The 23,876-nt window shown below is 40.8% G+C and overlaps 1 protein-coding gene across 1 annotated transcript; it reads left to right on the top strand.

Annotated features, from left to right (window-relative positions):
• Positions 1 to 103: 103 nt before the first annotated feature.
• LOC112465750 (collagen alpha-1(IV) chain) lies at positions 104 to 23,851 on the top strand. The gene is made up of 27 exons (XM_025033472.1): positions 104 to 848; positions 1,722 to 1,764; positions 9,489 to 9,639; positions 10,140 to 10,394; positions 10,758 to 11,158; positions 11,477 to 11,611; positions 11,708 to 11,815; positions 12,080 to 12,301; positions 12,382 to 12,570; positions 12,658 to 12,774; positions 12,888 to 13,052; positions 13,203 to 13,505; positions 13,611 to 13,994; positions 14,876 to 15,082; positions 15,186 to 15,354; positions 15,482 to 15,609; positions 15,850 to 16,288; positions 16,445 to 16,794; positions 17,131 to 17,397; positions 17,497 to 17,668; positions 18,228 to 18,473; positions 18,689 to 19,054; positions 19,421 to 19,636; positions 19,867 to 20,238; positions 20,890 to 21,061; positions 21,624 to 21,738; positions 22,624 to 23,851. Exons 1-27 carry the CDS (start codon positions 829 to 831, stop codon positions 22,879 to 22,881), a joined length of 5,970 nt encoding a protein of 1,989 aa, XP_024889240.1. The 5' UTR covers positions 104 to 828; the 3' UTR covers positions 22,882 to 23,851.
• The last annotated feature ends 25 nt before the right edge of the window (positions 23,852 to 23,876 follow it).

The raw sequence follows: 23,876 nt of genomic DNA, 5'->3' as shown, positions 1-23,876 counted from the left end.
CGCACGGCACGGCTAAGTTCCGTAAGCTCGGGCTGGCTCGGGCTGGCAGCTCGGAACCGGCACGACCGATACCGGTAGGGTCCCTCGCGGCCGCGCAACAGTCCTCGTGCGACGCGCGACCGCGCGAGCGAACGCTCGGCTCGGAGCCGGCCAGCGGTACTCCACCGCCTCCTCCTACTCCTCTCTTGGTCCTCTTTTCCTCCTCCTCCTCCTCCTTCTTCTTTTCTCTCTTCAGTTGTTTCTTCTTCCCCTACCAACCCTGGAGAGACGAACACTCCGTGTTCGTTCGTTCCTTCCTCCCCTTCCTCTTGCGCACTCCCTCGCTCGCCTCCTTGCCCGCTTCTTCCTCTTCTTCTTCTTCTTCTTCCCGTCTCGCGGACCCGGAGTTGAACCGGAGGCAGCCAGGCAGGAGACCGCGATCGCCCTCTTCCTCGCAGGAGCGAGAGAAGAAGACAGGGAGAGAGGGGGCGGAGGGGCGATCCCCCGTCAACGTCGGGGAAAACGAGCGAGCCGAAGCGAGTGAGCGCGCGCGACGTCGCCCGTCGCGGAAGGCCCGAGAGAAGGCACTCTCTTCTCGGCCCCGGTCCTTTCGGCGGAGGAATTCTAGCTGGCGTGGCTCGGCGCGACCGCCGCCTCCACCTTCCTTCCTTCCCTCCACCCGGAGTCCATTCAGAGACCTCCCTGGATGGGACGGTCCGCATACACCATCGGTCTGCTCGGTGCCCGGTTCTGCGCGATATTTTGTGACTGCCTGTCTGTGCGGTGCTCGGTGCTTTCGGCCTGGTGCTTCTCGGCTCCCTAGACCCATCGAGGAATAGGGAGGTCGACATGACCCGGTTGGGATTGCGGTGAGTTTCCTCCTTGATCTCATTTTCTCTCCCCAAAATTCCGTCGCGTTACTCCGATTCCTTCCCTCGACCCGATTTCTGTATACGTGCCGCCGCGCCGCTTCCTCTTCGTCCTCTCATTACCTCTTCTTCCTCTTCCTCGTTCTTCTTTCTTTCTTCGTTCGCTTGGTGTTTCCCTCGCGATTCGTTTTTGCTTTTTGGCCCGCCGCCGAAACGGGCCGCGACCGCGCCGATCTCGCTCTGTTCCCACGGAGGGGATAGTTTCACCCCTGTTGCGCGCGAGCTTCCGCGGAAAGGTGAGAGGACCCCCCCAAGGACGACCGCGAGAGGTGAACCCGCAGGCGCGCGAGAGATCGTCCTCTCGGTGCAGCTTCTGATGCCGTCGCGAATCGTGCGCCCGCCGTACCTTCCGTGTTTCTTCATTTTGCTCGCGCGAGTTTTTTTTTCTTTTTATTTCTGTGTGTCAAGTTTCTTTACCTCCGCGGTAATGAATATTTACTTCGCTTCCTGTCTCAATGCCGTTGAATCTCCGCGAGATAGAGTGGCTCCTTACGAAATCGTTCACTTTGCACTTTGACTTCTCTACATATTTGCGCGAATTTAACATCAGTTCTACTCAAAAGATATGCGGAATGTGTATTTTTTTTAAAGTAACATTGCAAAAATGTAACTTAAAAAATTGTTAGAATTTATTTTCGAAAGAATCAAACGTGACGTTGACGCGAATTTTTTTTTTAATAAAGATCTTTTTTCTATAATTTATTTTTGCGGCTTTTCCATTCCTCTTTATTACTCCGCCTATTTCCTTCGCGTGATCCAATGCGCATCTACACAATTTATCGAAATAATATCCCGGCGCAATTCTGCTTTCAGATTCGTCGCATCCGCAGTTTTCCTGGCCGGGATTGTTAATGGGGTACGTAAAAATTCCTGGTTCACTTTCATTAACTCGCGAGTGTGAATTATCAAACGCCGTTGTTCATTGATACAACAGTATTTTTTCTCGTACTCTTTTCACGCTTGTCTATCTTCCCCGAGTAGGAAAAATAATGTAACTTTTATATCTTAAGTTTAAAAAATATTTTCAAAGTGCTGCGCCCGCCTGATTCTTCGCGCTCTGGTGCGGTTTTAATTACATCGTCGAAATCACCGGTAACCATTGTCGAAATCACTCTTGCGCGATCGCGAGGAAGAATCGTCGCGCCATCGAAGCCAAGAGTCGCGAACGTAGTTTGGGCACGTTGTTTTCACGTCGATATACGCGTGTACCTGGCGATCTTGCAGGTACGTGCTCGCGCGACCGGTTCGACTTGTTGCTCGCGGATTATTTCGTTGGTCCATTCATCAGCGCGATTGCACGCGTGTGTATCTCGCGTCTCCGCTCGATGCACGCGCTTCCGACGTGGACGCGCGTAGCTGGTACATTTGTTGCGGCATGGCACGTGCACCCAAGTTACGGCCGCGCTCGCGTTACGATTTGTTGTTCGCTGAGAGAAAAGCTAATTCCGAGGGATCGAAAAGGGATCGCATTTCAGTCTATCGGATCGTAACTCGCTGTGGTTGGAAGCGCGTGCGTAGTTTGAGAACGTCGAACCTACAAAGAGTGAAGAGATATTTTATCACAATCGTCGTACGCGCGCACCCACGCACGTTCTCTTTTTTTCCCCCGATAGAGAGATATTTATAAAAAATTCTCACGTCCTGCGGACGATGCGTGAAGTAACGAAGGATGAGCTACGGTGATCAAACTTTAATTTAGTTATCTTTGCGCTATAATTGAAGTCGTAAGCTTTTCTGTGTGTGCACGTGTGTGTATGTGCATCTTTTGTTACTTCATTTGACAATTTCGAGATCTCTTACATGCGTACGGATTCGGATACGAAAACGAATTTACTTTACGCATTTTGCATTTCGCTCGTACGTGAAATGTCATATAAAAGCGAGAAGCGGAGAGGGGGGAGGCTCGTGTAAGTGGCGGGGTCTGTATTTTAAGCGTGTTACTACTCGGCGATAAGAGTCATTTTATGGAAAATTACCAAGGCGTGCGACAAATATAGCGGTGATTGTGGAGGACGTAATAAAAGTGACCAGGATTTTGCTAACTCGGGCTGCGCTAATTGGTTTCTTGCACATCGCGCTTATAGAGATGACGAAATTCGCGAAGACGAAACAAACGACATCGATTAGATTCGTTTATCTGTTATTCGATAATGCAATCTAATATCTAACTGTTTGATATAGATTATGGATATAACAGACATATAATAACAGATACAATAATTTTTTTTTTAAATAAATTTGTATCAATATTTTTTATCAATCTGCTCCGAGGATATTATTTATATCAGATCGAAAATATTATTAGAACTATTAAAATCAAGATATATCAGCATAGACGACACTCATAGTTTACTGAATGAGACGCAAGCAGCGCGTGGAATAATTCGTTAACATTTTTATAGAAATACTAAAATTTTCTAAGACTCCAGTTATCTTAAAATTTTTTTAAATCATTAAATAATAATAATAATATCTTTATTGCAATCTCAAGGTAAGGCAACAACAATTTGTTGTTACGAAGCCTTCCTGTATACAGTTGTTAGAAGATGTACATTGTTTAAACGCTGAATAAAAATGAATTATTCAAAATTATTGTAATATAATTAATTGCTCACGCTACCTCGTGTGATTTACATAAGTCACTTATTCGCTTTCGCTGTTGGCAATGGTAACGCCCGACCACCAGAATCCTCCTCTGTCATATCTATTCGCGCCGCCCTTTCGCAACCTTTCTTCGACCCAGTTCCTCGGAACGCTCGACCGCAGCTAAATAACACAGTAGGAAGCATCAGGGGGTTCTGTTCATAAAGTGACGTCAACAGGGTGTCTCTGCATGCTGTCTACGTGATGTTTACACGAATTTATAATAAACTGTGGACTAATAAATAGTTTTATGATAATACACGCGATCCATAAAAATCGTAAGTGATGTGAAACGATGTAAACGAATTTTTGCTCATTCCAACGGCTTTCTATTAAACATACGAGAAGCTATTCAAACATTCCACAGGATACCTAGAAGCGGTAACAGACATTCTAATCTGTCGAGATGAATCTCTCGTAAACCTAGATAATGCGGATCGTTCCAAAGATAGATTAATCAATAAAGATCCGCGATGCACGACTCACTATCGCACTCCGGGAGTCCGGGAGATCCCCCGCTATCTCGTTACGGGCCCTCCGCGATTCTTTTACACCTCCTCGGGCAGCGGCGGGAGAGAACGGGAAGGTGTTTAGATCCGAAATAGGGCAGTCGTCTCTTACTGACCAGTCCGCCTACGGCGCCGTAACTGCGCTCGCGCTCGCTCGCTGTAATTTTATTACCACCGCCCCACGTACGCGCACGTGTGTACACGCACCGTGCACGCGAGCCAGCTTAGTCACTACTGGAAATAGTCGGCGCAATTGAGCGCGCTCGGGGGAGACTTGATTTCCCCGAGACTCGGCAGACTCGTCGTCGGTGGCCCCGCGGGGGCGCACCGGGATAAAACGGCATCTGTTTCCCTCGTCCAGAGCACCTGTTTTTCCCCCGCGTTCCCCGTTTCCATTACTCGCGCGCGGCGATTTCTCTTTCGCTCGAAAATTTCTCGCGTGGTAAAACACACACGGGGGTGGGAGAAGGGGGAGATTTCCCGTTGCGCAAAACACGAATCTCGCTGATCGATTTTGTCGTATGTAGGCGTAGCCATGCAGTGTGCGACACGGTGGAATTAGCGATTGCATTGTGAAGTCGGAGCACGGCGAATATTTGAGATTTGGCTTTCGATAAATTAAATTACGAATTACGAGAACAAGAAATATCTAATTGCTATTGACGTTAATATTGAAAATTATAAACTATATGTTTGTAATTTTCGTCTTTTTATTTTTCTTTCTTAAAAAGTTTAATCGATATTAATATGCAATTTCCGGAGAAAAGGTTCCGAGAAAGAGATTCATTAAAGATTCAGCGAAGATTAACAGGAAGTTTGGGACTTTTTATCACAAAGTATTACATAAGAATCACGATCAACATTTTACTACTTATAAAGTCAACAGGTCCGGTATCGGCAACTTCGACTTGTTGTTAATTAATTAAATTGCAAATTTCTTCGCGTCCCTCTATACGCCGTCCCCGATAAAATTCCCGCTTGCTTCAACGAGGCAGATTAAAATCGGCGGACGCATCGGAATCCCGTCATCCGACCGCGCCGCCGCCGCGCATTTATGCTCATGAATACGCGTGGTGCCGTGGTGCCGCCTCGGGATCAGAAAAAATCTCGAGTAACGAATTAGCGTATACCCCGTCCCACGTAGAGTTAACGTCAGCGTCGGCCGCGGTCGTTAAGCACGCCGGACTTGAATGTGACGGCGAAAGATGAAAAAGAGAGCGGGCGGGCGGACGGGCGGACCGAGACACGCGGTACAGAAAAAGAAGAAGAAGAAGAAGAATCGGGACGAGAAGAAGAGACGACGAAGAAGAAGGTCGTCGGTGAGGGGAGGGTGGGGGACAGAAGGAGGGACACGCAGTCATCGCGGTCGGTCACAATGTACTCCGCGGTTGCGTAATCGCGGATTCACGAAGGCGGCCGGCCGAGATAGGCGATAAAAGGGACAATTCTTGAACCGTCACGAAAAGATATCTCGTATCTAAAATAAGAGAATTGGGTTAAGCGTTTCATTAAACGAAATTGCTGGCGAGAGCGTCATGGAGCATCGTTCCTCGCACGAGCGAATTTCAATCAGCTGGTCTCGCATAGGGTCGTTTGCTTCTTCAGTCAACGGTTTCTCGACTGGCCGTCCTGTCCGTCGTCAGCCGTCGATGTAATGGTTGCAAATCGATCAGTATCGGAGCCTTGATTTCGCTCGAGGGACGTTAACCCGACCTCCTGGTCATCGAGTTGCGTCATGCGTTGCGAAGTTAATGTGCGTGATTTTCGACTTGGACCGCTTTTTCACGGCAAGTGGGATCCTTCGGTTAAACGCGAAAATATGCTGTTACGTTTTTTAAATTCCGAACGCAAAAGAAAGTTTCTTTTTGATAATAAAGGTATTGACTTTCTTTTAATACAAAATGTTCTAGCAATCGCGTGGTTTCGATGAATTCGAAACCGAATTTCTTTATTTAAGGAAAATCTACTTTCTCTCTTCATTGTTTTTTAATTCTTAATATATATCTATTAAATTAATATTTATTAATTTTCAATATTGTACGTCTCTCGATTTATTATTGTATTTACAATCTTTTTATAATTTTTCTAACATCCTTTTTATAATTTATTTGGAATTTAGAACGTTTTTAGAGCAATGAATTGAATTCCAATTAAAGATAATTAACTAAACAAATTATTGTACGTATATATAAAATCTTATCAAAAAATTGTAAAGCATGTTCCATCCGTTTGCTCCGGCGCTTTTCACACATACTTCACAATATAAAGGGCTAGTCGCGCGCGATTCATATCCTGCAAGATTGAAAGTGCTAAGCGGCCCTCTAATCCGCACATCATCCGGCATCAGCTCCGATCTGGACGAGTTATCATCTGCATAACTCGTGAATCGTGTAGCGCTGGGCAGGATAATTTCACGGTTTGCAGATTCGCAGCGTGATGCGCCGCGTTCTATCTATAGTGCGGCCGATCCATTGTCCGACGATGGGTTTATCATTGAGACGAAACCTCCACCCTCTCGTCGCTTTCCTACAGTTTACCGGCCGACACGAGTAATTTCCGCGCGCGGTTTCGATTTCTGCTTCCCCTTTTGCACGATCTGTGCGAGCGTAATGACATATGAGCCTGCAATAAGTCGAAATTGATTGTATTGATAGAGAGAGAGAAAGACAAAGAGAGAGAAGGGAGGAAGGAGGGAGGGAGGGGGAGGGGGAGAGGGAGAGAGAATACGATTGTATACGCTTTGACGCGATGTACAAGGCGAACCTCTATATCATCGGACTTGGATGGATCAAATTCAATTGAATAGATATTAGATCCAGGATTAATATTCAATGAATAGATTAGTCTATGATAATTTGACAGGAATAATCTTAATTTGCGACGCTTTACAATAAGAAAATGTTTAAGCACGATTTCTTTTACGAGAATGGAATCGACTCGTTTTCATCCCTGATTTTTTTCAAATTACAGATTTTTCTCCTCTTTCTTCTTCTTAAATATTCTCTTTGATTTTCGGCTTTTCTTAAATAAGAAATTCGAGGATAATAAATAATGTTCCACTTTGAAGTTCTACTTTTCTGATATAAGCGCAGGATTTATTTTGTACCACGACATCTAAAGTCAAAAATAAATCTCGAGTCTGGGAATAAAAGGCAAACGGAGTGATTATTAACTGCAATCCCTGTCACACGAGGTTTTTGCCGTTTTTGGTTGCTGTACGATTCGATAAAAAATTTCAGCTCGCGCTCGCGATTCATCATTCGATTTGGGCTTTAGTGATCTGTCGCGTCTACGCGACACGTCGGTCGTTCTTCCGAGAGTCATCTCACGGTTGCGCGTAGATGAATGAAATTTTAAAGACACTATCGTCGTTTTCTCTCTATCGCCGTACGTGGTGCATGTGCGGCACAGACGCGCGCAGCCACTCCGAGGGCGGTACGTCATCTCGGAACGATAACCGACTATCTCCCTGCGCTTCCTGTCAGCGCGTGCCATCCTCGGGAATACGAAAAAAAAGGACAAAAACGTGAAAACGAGGGCAAGACAATGACTTTCTGGGAAAACGATGACGCATTCACCGCAAAATCTGTACGCGCTCGCTGCGACGCTGCGAAACGACGGTTTTTCTGCAGGAGAAAACGCAGATCTGTGTTACATTTCTTTTTCATGTTAAATATGAAGACTCGGCACGGAATATATAATTTAAATTTTGAATAAAATAAATTCGCTATTTTGACTCGACTATTTTTTAATATTAAATGCCCCGTAATATTTAAATGCCGCGATGCGGTCAGAAACTGAAAATAATTATTATGCAAAGAAGCTAAAAAATGTGTTATATCTTTATTATTAATTCATTAATTACATTTTATTATTTTGGTCGATGGGATATGTAAACTATATTGCCTTTTCAAGCTCTTTCCAATATTAATTGAATAATATGTATATGGAAGTAATATGTGTATTATAATAACTAATTATAATATCAAATAATTATTAATTTATTAGTTTTTTTAGATAATTTTGTTGCAAACATGATCCTTGAAACTAAGTAGATATTAAGAGACAGTAACTCGCGTAACCATTATAATTTGTTAATCAAAATCTAGTTAATTAATTTTTGATTGAAACAATTTTATTATATATATTTTTATTATTCGTTTCTATTAAAATTATCCAAACTAAGCGTTAATGTTTTTCCGATTGTAGAATGTGATTTTCAACAATGTTCCCAATCTGATAACATAATTAATCCTGCCGCTAATGGCCGTTAAGCGTAAGAAATGAAGGAAGAAAGATACGATGGACATTAGAAGTAACCACTAACGCTCTATGGCGGGTTTTATCTTCTCTCCAGACTCGTGCAAACGGTCGATAAAGCAGCTCTTTTTGTACCATCGTATCGTTTGGCCATGGAGGCTGTAAGAACAATGCACTCGGTGGATAAAGCGTAAATCTTGGCCACACGAAATGCGAGCTCGTTAAAAATTTACGGCCACGCCGCTTGTGTCGTGAAACGCATATCTATAAATCTACGGAAGAATGCCATTTAATAAGCGCACGCGAGGATTCAACTTAACGTTATACGATACCATTATTCGCATGAGCTTGTGAGAACAGTCTCGTTGCTGAATCTTCTGCAAATGAAGGAGAAGATATGTCTTCTGTTATTAATTTTACGATATTCAATGCATTTATAATTTAAATTTTCATCTCTGGATTCATGTAAAAAAAAACACATAAATATCTAAAGTCATGTATAGAAATAAATTAAAATACGCATATTTACTTTTTTTCGCGTGATAAAAGATTCTTTGAGCGATTTAAAATTGATTCTGAATGCAAAGTTTCAGACACTCTGTAACAATTGTAATATCTTGAATAAAATATGAATTAATCATCGCGAAGTCGATTAATCTTTCCAACAATTTTCACCGGTAAAATGTTAAACTTATTCTTCTATTTCTTCTTCAACAAGTTTTTCATATAATGGAAAATTATGAAACAAATTTATTACAACAAAACTTGTATTTTCGATATACCCTCTTCAAAACCTAATTTTGTGCATTCTGCGTTGTCGGTCAGAAAGTATTGAAAAACAGTCGTCGAACGAGAAAGTGTTGGTTTCAATCAACCGCGGTCATTCATCGTCGTACAGAGTGTTTCATAACACGATGCTTTAGAAAATAGATTTCTCAATCCTGATCGCGCTTTGTTCCATCATATACCGTTAATCGCAATATTATTGCCCGAGCACATTTTACTCCATAAGTTCGACAAACAACAATTTGTAACTCAGTTTCACCGTGCACACCTGTATCCCTTTAGCATGAACGTTGATATCGCGTTTTATTGATCGCGCCGGTGTGCTCCGGCACTTTTCCAATTCCATTTACGGAGCTTTTCATCCCCCGAATATTTGTTTTAGCAATATAATCACACATCATGGCCGAATCCGCCGCCGGTCGTGCCGCTGGAGGAGCGAGGTGATATTGGAAAGCCTACAAACGGCAGCGATGACGACTACGGCAGTTCGTCCGGATGGAACTTAAGCAGAGGGTTCATCACGGACAACGAAGGTACTTGGACAACATGCCGCCTCATGCTTTTCGCTGCTATGATTTATGTGAGAAATAGGAGGAAGTACAATATATACGTTCCTTCTTTCCCATCCAGCATCCTTATGCTCACCCGGCAACGTGAAAACTTAGGCTGCAGATTTTGCGATAGGGATACCGTCGCGTCTGACAATTTTATCTGATAAAATTCACAAAGGTTTTCTTTATACATCTAGTTAAAAAATAAGGAACACGTTATTAAGTTAATTAATTTTATATGGAGAAAATACGTTTGTATTAGAGCTATGTATTTGTAGAGGTATCAAGAAACGGAATACGTATGTCTCCTAATACCGTTTCGTGCAGACAATTCGCGTCTTCGAGCGGACTATCAATTTTCGTCGCGTGCAACGAATCATTCTTTCGTTCCCTGAAATTTGGTAGTATTCATAATGGGGATAAATGTCGGAAACAGTCCATCCAGGAATTCCGACATTACGTTTGCTGATTGGCATGTCTAGGATACGAGGATGCGGAAAGGCGGAACGGCAGTTACACGGCTGGTCATTACAGTCCCGATGAAAGGACTCGGCACTGGCTCTATAGGAACAGGAGCGATCCCCACGGTCAATTTTCCTCGGGCCGATTGCCTTACGATCGGGCACCGCAGGGCTACGACAGGTATCCTGACAGCGGCGGCGCGTCGGGATACGGAATTGACGAAAACCGACCAGGCGGCTATCCCGATGGCCACGGCGATTACGATACATACAGCGGTAATCAATCTTGACTTCGTAAATTATGACGGATTATTTTATTTTACACTTTAAAATCGATATAAGAAAAATTTATTTTTTTTAAATTGTTTTAAATCGTATTTAATATTATAGAAAAAAAATTATACAAAAATATTGGAAAATTAAATTAACTTTTTTGATAGAAATGTTTTTTTTCTATATCTTTGTCTGGTTTTCGATATCAATTAATTTAAAGCAATATGTTTGTATAACGCAGATATACAAATTTATATATATAAATGTTTTCAGGAGTGTTACATACACAGATTTGCATTTTTATTCAATTTATCTTTTCAACAAATTGCTCGGATATTTTTAATCGTTCGCAATTGGTGCTTTTAGGTGCCGGTGAAAGCGAACGAGGAGGAGGAGGAGGTTCTTATAATTACGGTCAAGGAGGATCCAGTGATGACGGTAGTTACGGAGGAAGTCATGGTGCGGGAGGTGCGGATTCCTACGGTCGTGGAGGTGGGCAAGCTTACAGTGGCGGTCGTGGAGGCGGAGACGCTTATGGCGGCGGTCGCGGAAGTGGACAAGTTTACGGCGGCGGCGGTCGTGGAAGCGATGACGCTTATGGTGGCGGTCGTGGGCGTGGTCATGGTGGTTACGGGGGTTACGCTGCCGCTGGAGCTGACGAGAATTATCCGAGCAATTACCAAGTGGTACCGATGCCCGGAGCACCGCGAAACTGTACCGGATCAGGATGCTGCATACCCAAATGCTTCGCCGAGAAGGGCTCGCGGGTTTGTTTTTCGAGGATTAACAATAGAATATCGAAGATGTTAAAATAATAGTTAAAATATTCAAATATGCTATGAATTTTATCTTAATTGCTTTTTATTCAATTAGCACGCGATCTTTCTACATGTTTGTTCCATAAGAATGTTTTCATCTGTTTCGAAAAACTTTCTCGTAGAATAAAAAAGAAAATAGAGAAAGGTTGGAGATATAAAAAATGTTTTTATAACTCGAAAGTTTATTAATAGCATATTTATATTTAAATGTGATTTTTAGAGTCTTAAGTGCTGACTGCTTAATTTATCATGATATTCTCATTCAAGGGACCACCAGGAATAATGGGACCGCAAGGTCCCAAAGGATTTCGTGGATTTCCTGGAGCAGAAGGTCTTTTAGGACCCAAAGGTGAGAAGGGAGATCCCGGTCCGCAAGGTCCGCACGGTGCGAAAGGTGACAGAGTATGTATATTTTTAGTATCATCATGATATCATATAATATTATAATATGTCTAAAGTTTAAACTTTTGCTAAAAAAATAATTTCACGTTATTAAAGGGAAAAATGGGTATGCCTGGTTTTCCTGGTATAAACGGCGTGCCTGGAGTACAAGGATCTCCAGGTTCCCCAGGCTTGCCCGGTCGTGACGGCTGCAACGGCACGGACGTAAGTATTTTTCAGAAGTCATTAAGATTTTAATATAATTACGTTTCTTAATTTGAATAATTTGTATCTATTAATTATTTTATCAGGTATTCATGCTTTAGATATAAAAATATGGACGTTATAAAATTGAAGGGACACTATACAAACAATTCATATGTAGGATTGTCATCTAACACAGTTATTCTATAATAACTTTATTAAAAGTAATTATAAGTTATTGTTAGATTATTAATGTCATAATTTATATATTGTGTTTCTTTTTAGGGTGAACGTGGGCGTGATGGTATACCCGGAGAACCAGGACCTCGCGGTTTTAAGGGTCTGCCTGGACCTAAAGGAGACAAGGGCCAGTCAGCGTACGCTGGTTCTTTCCCGCAGGGTCAAAAGGGTGAACCTGGTAACGACGGTGTGAGAGGCCCTCCCGGTCCCCCCGGTTTTCAGGGAGACCGTGGCCCGTCTGGCCTGAAGGGTGAACGAGGTCCCTACGTAAGTATCAAATTTATTAAAATGTAGTTTTCTTTTCAAAATATTTCAACACATTATACGATATTATATGGAAATCTTAGGGTGCCCCTGGCATACCAGGTCCAAAAGGAGAAAAAGGAAACATGGGTCTTGGATTTGAAGGATTAAAGGGAGACAAAGGTCAAAAGGGCGATGCAGGACCTCCAGGTTCGACAGCGCCTATTATGCCGTTTCAAGGAGTCTCGGACATAACGGGTCCGCCCGGAGACACAGGCCAAAAAGGAGATAAAGTATGTAGGAAAATATTATCGGCTTTTTTCTGCATGTTATTACATGCAGAATTTTATATTATACTCTCTAACTGGAGTAACATTTAGGGTGAAATGGGATTGGAAGGACTAAAAGGAGAACCTGGATTCATAGGCGATCATGGCATACCCGGAGGGTCAGGTCATAAAGGAGAAAAAGGTCTTCCAGGAGCTCCAGGCATTCGTGTAAGTACATAGTATATACATTATATACACACATATAAAACTTTTTATATAATTTTAATTAAATATATTATTAAATCAAATTTTAGAAAAATAATTTATTTTTTTTGTTTTAGGGTAGAGATGGTTTCTCTGGACCTCCTGGACCTCCCGGACGAAAAGGTGATCGAGGTATTGACGGATTGGAAGGACTTAGTGGACGACACGGCAAGAAAGGAGAATCCGGTCGAGATGGACCGATGGGTGTTCCAGGTTTACGAGGACCTCCTGGTCCACCAGGAGTAAGTCTTTTTTTTTAGAATAATATATATCATTAAATACAACAATTTTTATAATATATTATTTTTAATTATGTGGCGTTTACGTAAATATGCGAAATTAAGTTGGAAAAGTTATTTAAAATTAAAATTGTATTGAAAATTGCATTCTAGGGTGGTAAAGGAAGACCGGGACCACCAGGTCCGAAAGGACCACGTGGTTTTCCAGGACCTACCGGGCCACGAGGAACAGACGGTTTTCCAGGAGACCCAGGACCAAGAGGTCCCATAGGTTTACAAGGAGGTCCCGGATTGTCTGGAATTCCAGGTCCAGAAGGTTTGCCAGGAGAAAAAGGTGGAAAGGGTGAGCCTGGTTTGACCGGATTTCCTGGAGGTCCAGGTCCACGTGGCTTCGATGGACCACCCGGACCGGCGGGACCGCGAGGGCCGCCAGGAGAGAAAGGACTCTCAATAATGGTGAATAAAGTATACAGTATACGAACAAATTTTGCAATTATTATATTGGTTACTATATAAATACACCTACTTAAAAAAATTATTAAATTATTATGTCTGGCGTAGGGACCGAAAGGAATGGATGGATCGCCTGGTTTCGACGGAGAGAAAGGTCAAAAAGGCGAACGAGGTTACGTGGGTGTCCGAGGTCGACCAGGAGACTCTCTAGATGGTATTCCAGGAGCACCGGGTGCACCCGGTGAAAAGGGAGAAGCCGGAACGTCAGGAAGAGACGGCTTACCAGGTCTTCCTGGAAATCCTGGAGACAAAGGAGATATCGGCGGTCGTTGTATAGATTGTTTACCGGGATTGCGAGGCGCCAAAGGAGATCGTGGTTTGGATGGTATACCCGGACTTACCGGACCTCGAGGACCACCCGGAGAACGCGGTTTCCCTGGGGAACCTGGAGTGGATGGTTTGCCAGGCCCAATCGGACCTCCGGGACTGCCAGTATGTTAATTTTATTTTTATAATTCGTTTTACAGATTTTACCAATATTTATTTAGCTAATTATATAATATTTATATTTCATGTCGATATAATATACGTTTTTTAGCCTTTTTATCTTAAATAGCATATAAAATAAAAAAATTTTGCAATCAAATAATATTTTTTAAATAAATAATGTAGCTTATAAAAAAAAAAAAAAACACAGATGAGTTGCAACATGTTATTTTAACTTTATATCGTGTATTTTTAAATTTATTTGTATATACTGGAAGAATATACTTGGATAAGATTTATTTCAAAAAGATTGCCCCAAAAATAATGCTATGATACATAAGTAAAAACATAATTCGTTATATGAACCGTGCTACCATCGCAAAATTAATATTCGTTTTCTGACAAATATTTTTCACTTTGCTTAGATAATCTATTATAATTTTGTTCAATAAATCATATCATTTACATTCAAATTATAAAAAGAATTCAGAATAGAATTCTTATAATTTTATACGTCGCGGTTGTATAAAATACGAAAAACATTTGATAAAATAAGAATATATACATATCTATAAAATATATATTAAAATACATGGCATATAAAATTGTAAAGTTCTATTTTAAAGTACAATGTCTATTAAATCATTTAAAGCAGACCTTTAGTAAGCTTGTAAAAAGAGCGAAAGAATAAAACATTTCTTTTACTTTTCGTACTGTATATTTATAGGATGATTTTAAGTAAAATTTAATGTATTTTTGCTTAATATTAAATATTTTCTATCTGAAACATTTAATTATACTAATACGGAGAACTAATACGGAAAGACATTATACAGACGTAATTGCAAATTGTCAAATAAAAAGAAATGTACCGATTTTTCAATAAGGGAAAAGATGGTATACCCGGTTCTCCAGGACCTCAAGGATCACCCGGAACCCCAGCAACAGTGACATGGGGCATGCTCAAACTGGAAAAAGGTGATAAAGGAGCGCGAGGAGAGTCTGGTCGACAAGGTCCGCCGGGACCAGAAGGGCCTCCGGGAGAGAAGGGTAGACCTGGATTCGAAGGTTTCCCAGGGCTTAAAGGAACTCCAGTAAGATCAACCTTTTAATTATTCCTGTCAGTTTTAAGAGAGTAATTAATATTTTCCTGGCAAATCTTTTTTATATGTCAAATTACAAACTCGTCGCTTTTAGGGAGATCGCGGTTTCCCTGGACAAGATGGCGTTCCAGGAAGACCAGGTACGCCTGGACGCAAGGGAGATAAGGGAATAAGTGTAAAAGGTGAATCCGGAGAACCAGGTCGTCCAGGATCTTCAGGACAGAAAGGAGAGCCTGGTTTGTACGGAGTTAAGGGTGAACCTGGTAAGATTTTGTCAATATCTTTTAGAACATTTTATGTGATATTTATTTTGGAAACATTTTAAAAATACGTTATATATGTTTATGGATAAACACTGACAATTATACTTGCAATTGTTTTTGTAACCAGGTGAATGTCCGCCACTTGACCTTATGAAAGGCTTCAAAGGTGATCGAGGTTTAACTGGTGACAAGGGAGAACCTGGACCACCTGGCAGGGATGGATTACCTGGTGATAAAGGATTGCAAGGCTTCTCGGTATGTATATCAATAAAAAAAAAACTTGTGGAAAAAGGTTCCTTTTCGTTAAAACTATTTTATATATGATAAATATAAGTTTTTTTTATAAATAAAATGAATTAATTAATAATATGTCGTAACAATAAATAATAAACTATTAATAATAAACTAAATAATACATAAGTAATCAATCAACTTATGTTATTTATCTGTAAAGAGATATAATCTCACAATACAATGTTGCAATTTAAAACTTAGGGTCCACCCGGTCCAATTGGCCCAATCGGTGCTCCTGGGCCTGTCGGTCCAAGAGGTTTACCTGGTCCGCGTGGTGATAAGGGTAACATGGGTCCTATGGGTTTCCCAGGAGAACTTGGTCGAGAAGGACCTAGAGGTTTCCCGGGTGCACCGGCTCCAAAGGGTGACAAGGGAGAACCTGGAATATCAGTTAAAGGTAGTCCTGGTCTACCGGGTCCTCCGGGTGAAAGGGGAGAGAAAGGTCTTCCTGGACCACCAGGAAAAGAAGGTCAGCCCGGTTACCAGGGATTACCGGGTTTCGCTGGCGAGAAAGGAGACATTGGCGCACCGGGAATCAATGGTTTGCCAGGAGCACCTGGTGAGAAAGGAGATACAGGTCCAAATGGTCCACCTGGTCCTCCAGGTGTTGCCGGTATTCCAGGAGCGGATGGAATCAAAGGTATGACATGAGAAAGAATTTCATATCTCAGCAATAAGCAAGAATATTTATATAATAAAGTCGTTATATAAATAAGAGAAAGAACGATCTGAAACTATAATTTGTTAAATTTAGCAATATAAGAATTATTTAATTATTTAATTACTTAATTTACAGGCGAGCCCGGATTAACAGGAGAGCCAGGTAGAGCGGGTCTCCCTGGATTCCCGGGAACGAAAGGTGATCGCGGTGAACCAGGTATCGATGGATCAAAAGGATATCCCGGCAGACGAGGATTACCTGGTGGTCCAGGTAGACCTGGAGTTGATGGCTTGACAGGTATAAAGGGTGAACGCGGTGACAAAGGTTCACCAGGATTCCCCGGATTACCAGGTATGGAAGGAAAGCCTGGTCGTCCTGGAATATCCGGACTGAAAGGTGATCTAGGACCGCCTGGTACGCCGGGCTTACCAGGACTCATCGGTTATCAAGGAGTTAAGGGCGATACTGGTCCACCGGGCCCAACGGTAAATATTTTCAGTTTTATAATTATATATTATTAATTATAAAGATTGTCCAAATGAAACATAAATGAAACATAACTGTTTGAGTGAATTGCAATTTAAGACAGAATATATGTACACAGATAAATACATACATATATTGGCACTCCTAATATTTAAGCAAGTGTGCCATCTCCATTGACGTTACTTTTCACGACGCAACAACTCGTCTATGTTTCGTATAAATAATATACTATTATATTTGTAATTATATATACTATTATATTTGTAGGTACATTTATATTACTTGTGCGTGTGTACATGTAATATTACTTGATATATGTAATTATGTACAATTAGGGAAGGAAAGGAGAGCCAGGAGAGGTATCGGAAAAAGGACAGAAAGGCGAGCCAGGAATGCCTGGAATACGAGGTCCTACAGGTCCTCCGGGACGAGATGGTGTCGATGGAGCGAAGGGCGAATCTGGCAGACCAGGCATTGGGCGTGACGGATTACCTGGATTAAAGGGTGACGCGGGTGTACCGGGTCGGCATGGAGCGCCAGGATTCCAAGGTCAAAAGGGTGATACTGGCGTACGAGGATTCCCTGGAATAAAAGGCGATTACGTAAGTGTTCATAATCTAAAAAGAAAATATTAAATAATTAAAATAATAGAGACTTTTCTAATAAAATTATAATTTCATTTTCTTTGTTGTTGTTATTAGGGTCCACCGGGTATATCCGGAGAACCAGGTCCGCCCGGCATAGATGGACTTCCTGGAGAAGTTGGCGATGTCGGGCCACAGGGAGCACCTGGTTTTCCTGGACTTGATGGCGAAATGGGCGCTCCTGGTCGGCCTGGACTCGATGGTGTTAAAGGCGACCGCGGTTTGTCAGGTAATCACAATCACAATGTCAGATTTTTGGTAATTTGTAAAATGCCATTAGTATGCATGCCAAAGTATCATTATTTTACAATTAATAATGTGTTAGATTTATAAAGTGAAGTAAAAATCAGTATTTTTTTTACTAAATTATTTTATTCAAGAGTAAACTATTGAAGGAGTTATAGAATTATTTTATTTAATATTGAGTTACTCAAGAGGATATAGTGAAAAATAAGGTATTTCTGACCACTTTATAAAATGTTTATTTAAAGAGATACAGAAATAATTTTGTTGCAAAAATGTATTTTTAATAATAAAATTAAGATGCAAATTTTTTAATTTTTAATAATTTATTTAAAGCTATTAATTTATATCAGTTTCATATTTTTTGCTTTAAACTAATGAAAAATAAAAATAAATTGTATACATTTAAATCCTATAATATGTAACAAAGTCCTTTAGTATTTTAAATATATATACAAGATGATTGCTAATAATTTATCAATATATAAAAATCAGATTTATATACGTAAAGCAACTCAGTCATATGAAACAAAATCGAATTTCAGGACTCGTCGGATTGCCGGGTATTCCTGGAGCACTTGGAGAAAAGGGAGATCGTGGACCTCCGGGACCTACAATCCAAATTAAGGGTGAGAAAGGTGAACCAGGTATTCCTGGATACCCTGGAGACAAAGGAGACAAAGGAGATCAAGGTCTGATAGGTATCGCTGGTTATGACGGCGAAAAGGGTGACAGAGGTCCAATTGGATCCGAAGGTGCTCCTGGACCTCATGGTGCTCCCGGACCTAAAGGTACATTCTTATTCACCTTATGTATAATGTTGCTTTAAATAAAAATAAATGAATTTTAACACAAATATGTAGAATAAAAACCGCAAGAGAAATATGTGTGAATGTTGCAATTATTTATCTATATTTACTATGCTAATTAATTTTTTATCTATATGTAATATAACAATTTTATTAATATTTTCCAATATTTATAAAACATTGTATATCTTATGTAGGCGAACTAGGACCTCCTGGTATTGCTGGAGTTCCCGGAGTTACGATAAAGGGGGAAAAAGGTTTGCCAGGTTTAATGGGTAAGCACGGCAGGGACGGATTTTCAGGACGGCCAGGTGAGAAGGGTGAACCGGGATTGCCTGGTTTGCCTGGACCAAAGGGAGACATTGGTCCTTACGGGCCAGTTGGACCACAAGGTGAAAAAGGTGATCAAGGACCACCAGGTCTAACTGGATCACCAGGACGTGACGGAGTTCCAGGTCTCGAAGGTGCACCAGGATTACCTGGTGACATAGGTCAGAAGGGTGATCAAGGGCCGCCTGGACAATTCGGTGTCCCAGGATTGAAGGGAGAACCCGGTTTCCCAGGTGCTTATATTTTTATTAATTTTATGTAATTATTATATTTTTAACTAATTTAAAAGTTTTATATAACTATAGAGAGAGAATTAATTAATTTCAATAATATATTGTAGATAACTATATGTATATATATGTATATATTTAAACAACATACATATACAAAAACTTTTTTATTAGATATGCGATAACTTTAATATTTGAACAATTATTATAAATAAGTAAGATAATTATTATAAATATATCAATCTAATATTTATTATGGCTTTATGATTAAAGCGAATTAATTTCTCTATCTGTATTAAAACGACAAAGAAAATCTGATTATAATTATCTCTTGGACAACGATATGACCGTTTAGTTATTCAATTTTAGGACCAAGTGGATTAGATGGACCTCAAGGAGAAAAGGGTGAAAGAGGTTGGGATGGTGTAAATGGTCTACCTGGACCACCAGGCGAGAAAGGTGATAGAGGATATCCTGGTCAAGTCGGATTAATGGGTACTGTTGGCTACATAGGTGCGAAAGGAGAAAAGGGTGAAGATTGTCTCGAGCCGCCAATGGGACCTAAAGGAGATCGCGGATACCCTGGTATGCTTACAAATAATTTTTAAATATATACATATATATATATTTTACATGTTGGTAAAAACTCGATAGACAAATGTAATTCAAGATATAATGTGCGTAAAAATACGCTACAAAGATTCTAATGTGCTAAATAAAATTTTATTTGGCATATACATGTTTAAAATATTACTCGGATTTGATTGTATTTTTTAACATACAATGCATTTGAAACTATAAACATTTTTTCGTAGGACCGGCCGGAGCGCCTGGTCCATCAGGAGAGAAAGGACTTCCGGGCCCGCCCGGTTTCCCCGGCTTAGACGGTATTAAAGGCGCCCAAGGTTTCATCGGTCCAGCAGGGCCTCCCGGGCTACCGGGATTGCCCGGACCTGTCGGTGTACCCGGTCTACCGGGTCTTCAAGGTCCTGTCGGTGCGCCAGGACTTACTGGCGAGCCCGGCGCGCCCTGCGAGACGACACCCGACTATCTCACCGGTATTCTTCTGGTCAAGCACAGCCAAAGTCAAAGCATCCCGATTTGCGAGCCCGGTCATATTAGACTCTGGGAGGGATACAGTTTGCTTTACACTGACGGCGACGAGAGAGCGCACTCTCAGGACTTAGGTGAGCTTTGCATTTTTTTTAGTATTTTATACAAAAAATAAGATTTTATTTATTAAAAATATTCAACCGTATGATATTTTTATCCGGTCTAAAAATAAACCTAAAATAATTATTTTAGGAAGCGCAATCTTTAAAATAACGTTTTAGACTCTTTTATTTGCTTGGGAATGCAAAAAATCAGAAAGAAAATAATATTTAGGAAGATCTCTCTTCCTCGTTTCGCCCACGGGTTTCGATTTTTGTTATAATTTTATCAGATTTATATTTATAAATCTATCGCGACTTTTTGATTTTCCATGGACGCAGTTTGTCGGTGATTTATTAGATTTGCACAATTAATCTCGATTATCTGGATTAAATTGTTACGACTCGCATTTGAGCATTAATACACACTTAAATTCATTATTCAGCGAATTTATTATGCATCGCATTACATATTTTTGCACGATTGTAAGCTATTTAGCATCGCTTAAGCTAATACATATTTGCGTTCAGTAAAAACAGGTCACACTTGTTTTTTCTTCTTCCGTTCTCAATGTCATATCACGATCGCGAGATAATGGTGACTTGTAGAGCTATATGATAATAAAATTCCATTTTTTTAATGGGTGCAAACTAATCAAACTTGTCCCATAAATTATTATGAAACAGGTTATGCCGGCTCGTGTGTAAGAAAATTCTCGACGATACCTTTCCTGTTTTGCGACGTCAACAACGTCTGCCATTACGCTAGTCGCAATGATCGTTCTTACTGGCTGTCTACCAATAGCCCAATTCCCATGATGCCCGTCGAGGAGAGGGCGATAGAAGAATATATCTCCAGGTACGATTACGATGTTCATTGTGCATATTGTGTATGTCGCTTAGATTTTTATTGCGAGCAAAAAGTTTTTTTTTTGGAGAGGATAATTACACAAGATGTAGAACAAAATTGAATATTCTTCCAGCCGTAAAAATTGTAAGTTAAATTTCGTAAAAAGATGTTTAATTTTTATTATTAATAACTATGTCTTCAGTTTGTTTCTTCAATCTCACATATCTCTTGACAATTAAGTCTTTTATTTTTTATCAAGTCAAAGTTCATTTAAAAACAATGTTTTTATATTCTTCGAGGTTTGATTGCGATGCTGACGCGTTATCAAATATATCGATTTAAAAATATGCAAGATCTGTAGCTAACGCCTAATCGATATGCACAGCATATTGATTATCGAGGAAACGGCGACAACAACAAAAAATTAATATTTCCTCGCGTCCGGTTTCTATCTATTGACACTTAACGAGCGAGATAAGAGCTCTCTTGTCTTTTCTTTGCGTATAAAAATTTTCGTTTAATACACATTTTTCTGAACGTCAAACGATAAACTTGCGATTTCTGCGAATAGGTGCGTGGTGTGCGAAGTTCCGGCTAATGTGATAGCAGTACACAGTCAATCGATAAGCATTCCAGAATGTCCGGCGGGATGGACCGGTCTTTGGATCGGTTATAGTTTTGTAATGGTAAGTAACTTTTTTCCCCCTCTCTGCACACAATTACAACACAAGGTAACTACGTAACTTCGTATTTTCCATTTAAATATTATCTTTCGATGAAAATATAAGGGACATAATTTTTTAATGCCAAACAAAATTATTAATGCTCGCATCACACTATTATATTAAATCAGTTTAAAAATATTAAATGGTATAGAAGAGATTAAGAATTAATATAGAAGTAATGAAATGAATTTAGATCGCGCCGTACTAATTTTGACAAACGTTAAAACGATGGCAGAGGTAAAATGGAAACGCGATAAAATTAAAGCAGCTGTTATTCACGTGTATAAAATTTCTGATACATATATGACAACTATTTTTCACGAAGAAATTAACGAATTGATTGACCGAATTTATACCGAAACAAGATTTTATATATTTATAGGCTTATCTCTTATTGCAGCGTAAAAACATTAATTAACTGACAATGTATAAATATACGTTTACCGAAAAAATCCGTATCTCGTACAAAATTGCGTTTTTATCGCAGTTACACAATTACTTTTCTCCTAACTCGCCCAAGTTCGCTTTATATTCAGTTCATAGAAACTTCACATCAATCATGTTCGAAATAAGGCAAACCTTCATCCGTATGAGCTGTCGGGAGGTAAAGATTGTCTCTCACTAAAAGGAAGAGATCCATTTTATTCGAGGACGTTCTCTCTTTCTCAGCGTTTCGACGATGACATTTGAGCAGCCAATAAATCGGTTGTCTTACTCACAATTTTTAATGTTTAAACCAAGAAAATACGGATTCGATAGAATTATGTCTCTAGGCCACTCGAATGTTGGGAATTGCAAATGGCCACTTCGGCGCTTGTTTATCGGAAAAATTTCTTTGTGTTTCAGCATACCGGCGCAGGTTCCCAGGGCGGCGGCCAGTCCCTGTCGAGTCCCGGTTCCTGCCTGGAGGACTTCCGCGCCACACCGTTCATCGAGTGCAACGGCGCCAAAGGACACTGCCATTACTATTCTAATCAGTACAGCTTCTGGATGGTGACCATAGAGGAAGGCCAGCAGTTCAGGAGCCCCGAGAAACAGACCCTAAAGGCGGGCAATCTTAGATCCCGAATAAGTCGCTGCCAAGTTTGTATAAAGAACACGTAAACGTTGCGCGCCACCGTTTACACACGTACACACACGCACACGCGTACACACACACGCATGGCATACACACACACACACCCACACACATATACATGTAATACACAATTATTTTTCCCTCTTTTTTTTTACACGAGAACAGAAGCGAAACTGTCATTACGAGCAGCGATTGAAACCGATGCAATTTCATCGAGTTCCGGTCTCGACGGTTAGAGATCCCACGCGGAAATGATCTCTATGCTTATCCGAGACAATGAAAATGCGTTCGATTTGTGCGGGATACATTTTGTCGCATCTCCGGACAACACACGGAAAAATCGAACTCGCCGGAATTGCACCGGTTCCGGTTTCTCTGATAACAAGGAAGAAAAGAGCGGTAATGTCTCTTGCGAACGGAACGACAACGGAACGGAAATTCAGGACGACATCGTCCGATCCGTGTCCGACGACGTCGAGAAATAAAGAGAATGGACGTATCCCTCTCTCCTGTGATTCCCTCTTGCCTCAAACGTGTTCCGCAGCCACGTCTTGTCTTCATTATTTCCTGCCTCCTCGCCCCTCGCCGTCGGCGTCGGGAGGACACTTCGCGTCCCGGAATAAGAGTTTCTTTCTCCGAGAGCCACCTTATACCCTTCTCTCACTCGTTACCCGCTCTTTTATCTTCGCGCTTCCTCTCTTTCGCCATATGTGTTTTCTTCTTTTTTTATATATATATGTATAACTATTCAAGCAAGTGCCTTTATAGCGTACTCTATTCTAGCATGTAAAATAATATATATTTATATTCGTCTGAATCTCGTATTGAAGTCTAAGTTTATCGTACCACCACGGACACTGCCCATATCCAATATGGCACATTTTACATATTGTATATTAATATAAACGATCTTAGCCTGGTAATCGTGTGACGCCAAATATTTAAATAAATAGGTATTTTGCTACGTAGCTAATAAAATTCTATTTTCAAACTTCACCGACTCATTTTCACTTGTTTATAT

This window comes from Temnothorax curvispinosus, unplaced genomic scaffold (genome assembly GCF_003070985.1).
Source record: "Temnothorax curvispinosus isolate PA1 unplaced genomic scaffold, ASM307098v1 QBEX01015484.1, whole genome shotgun sequence".
Classification (NCBI taxonomy): Eukaryota; Metazoa; Arthropoda; class Insecta; order Hymenoptera; family Formicidae; genus Temnothorax; species Temnothorax curvispinosus.
The sequence above is the reverse complement of the archived record's forward strand: the minus strand, read 5'-3'. Positions and strand labels throughout refer to the sequence as shown.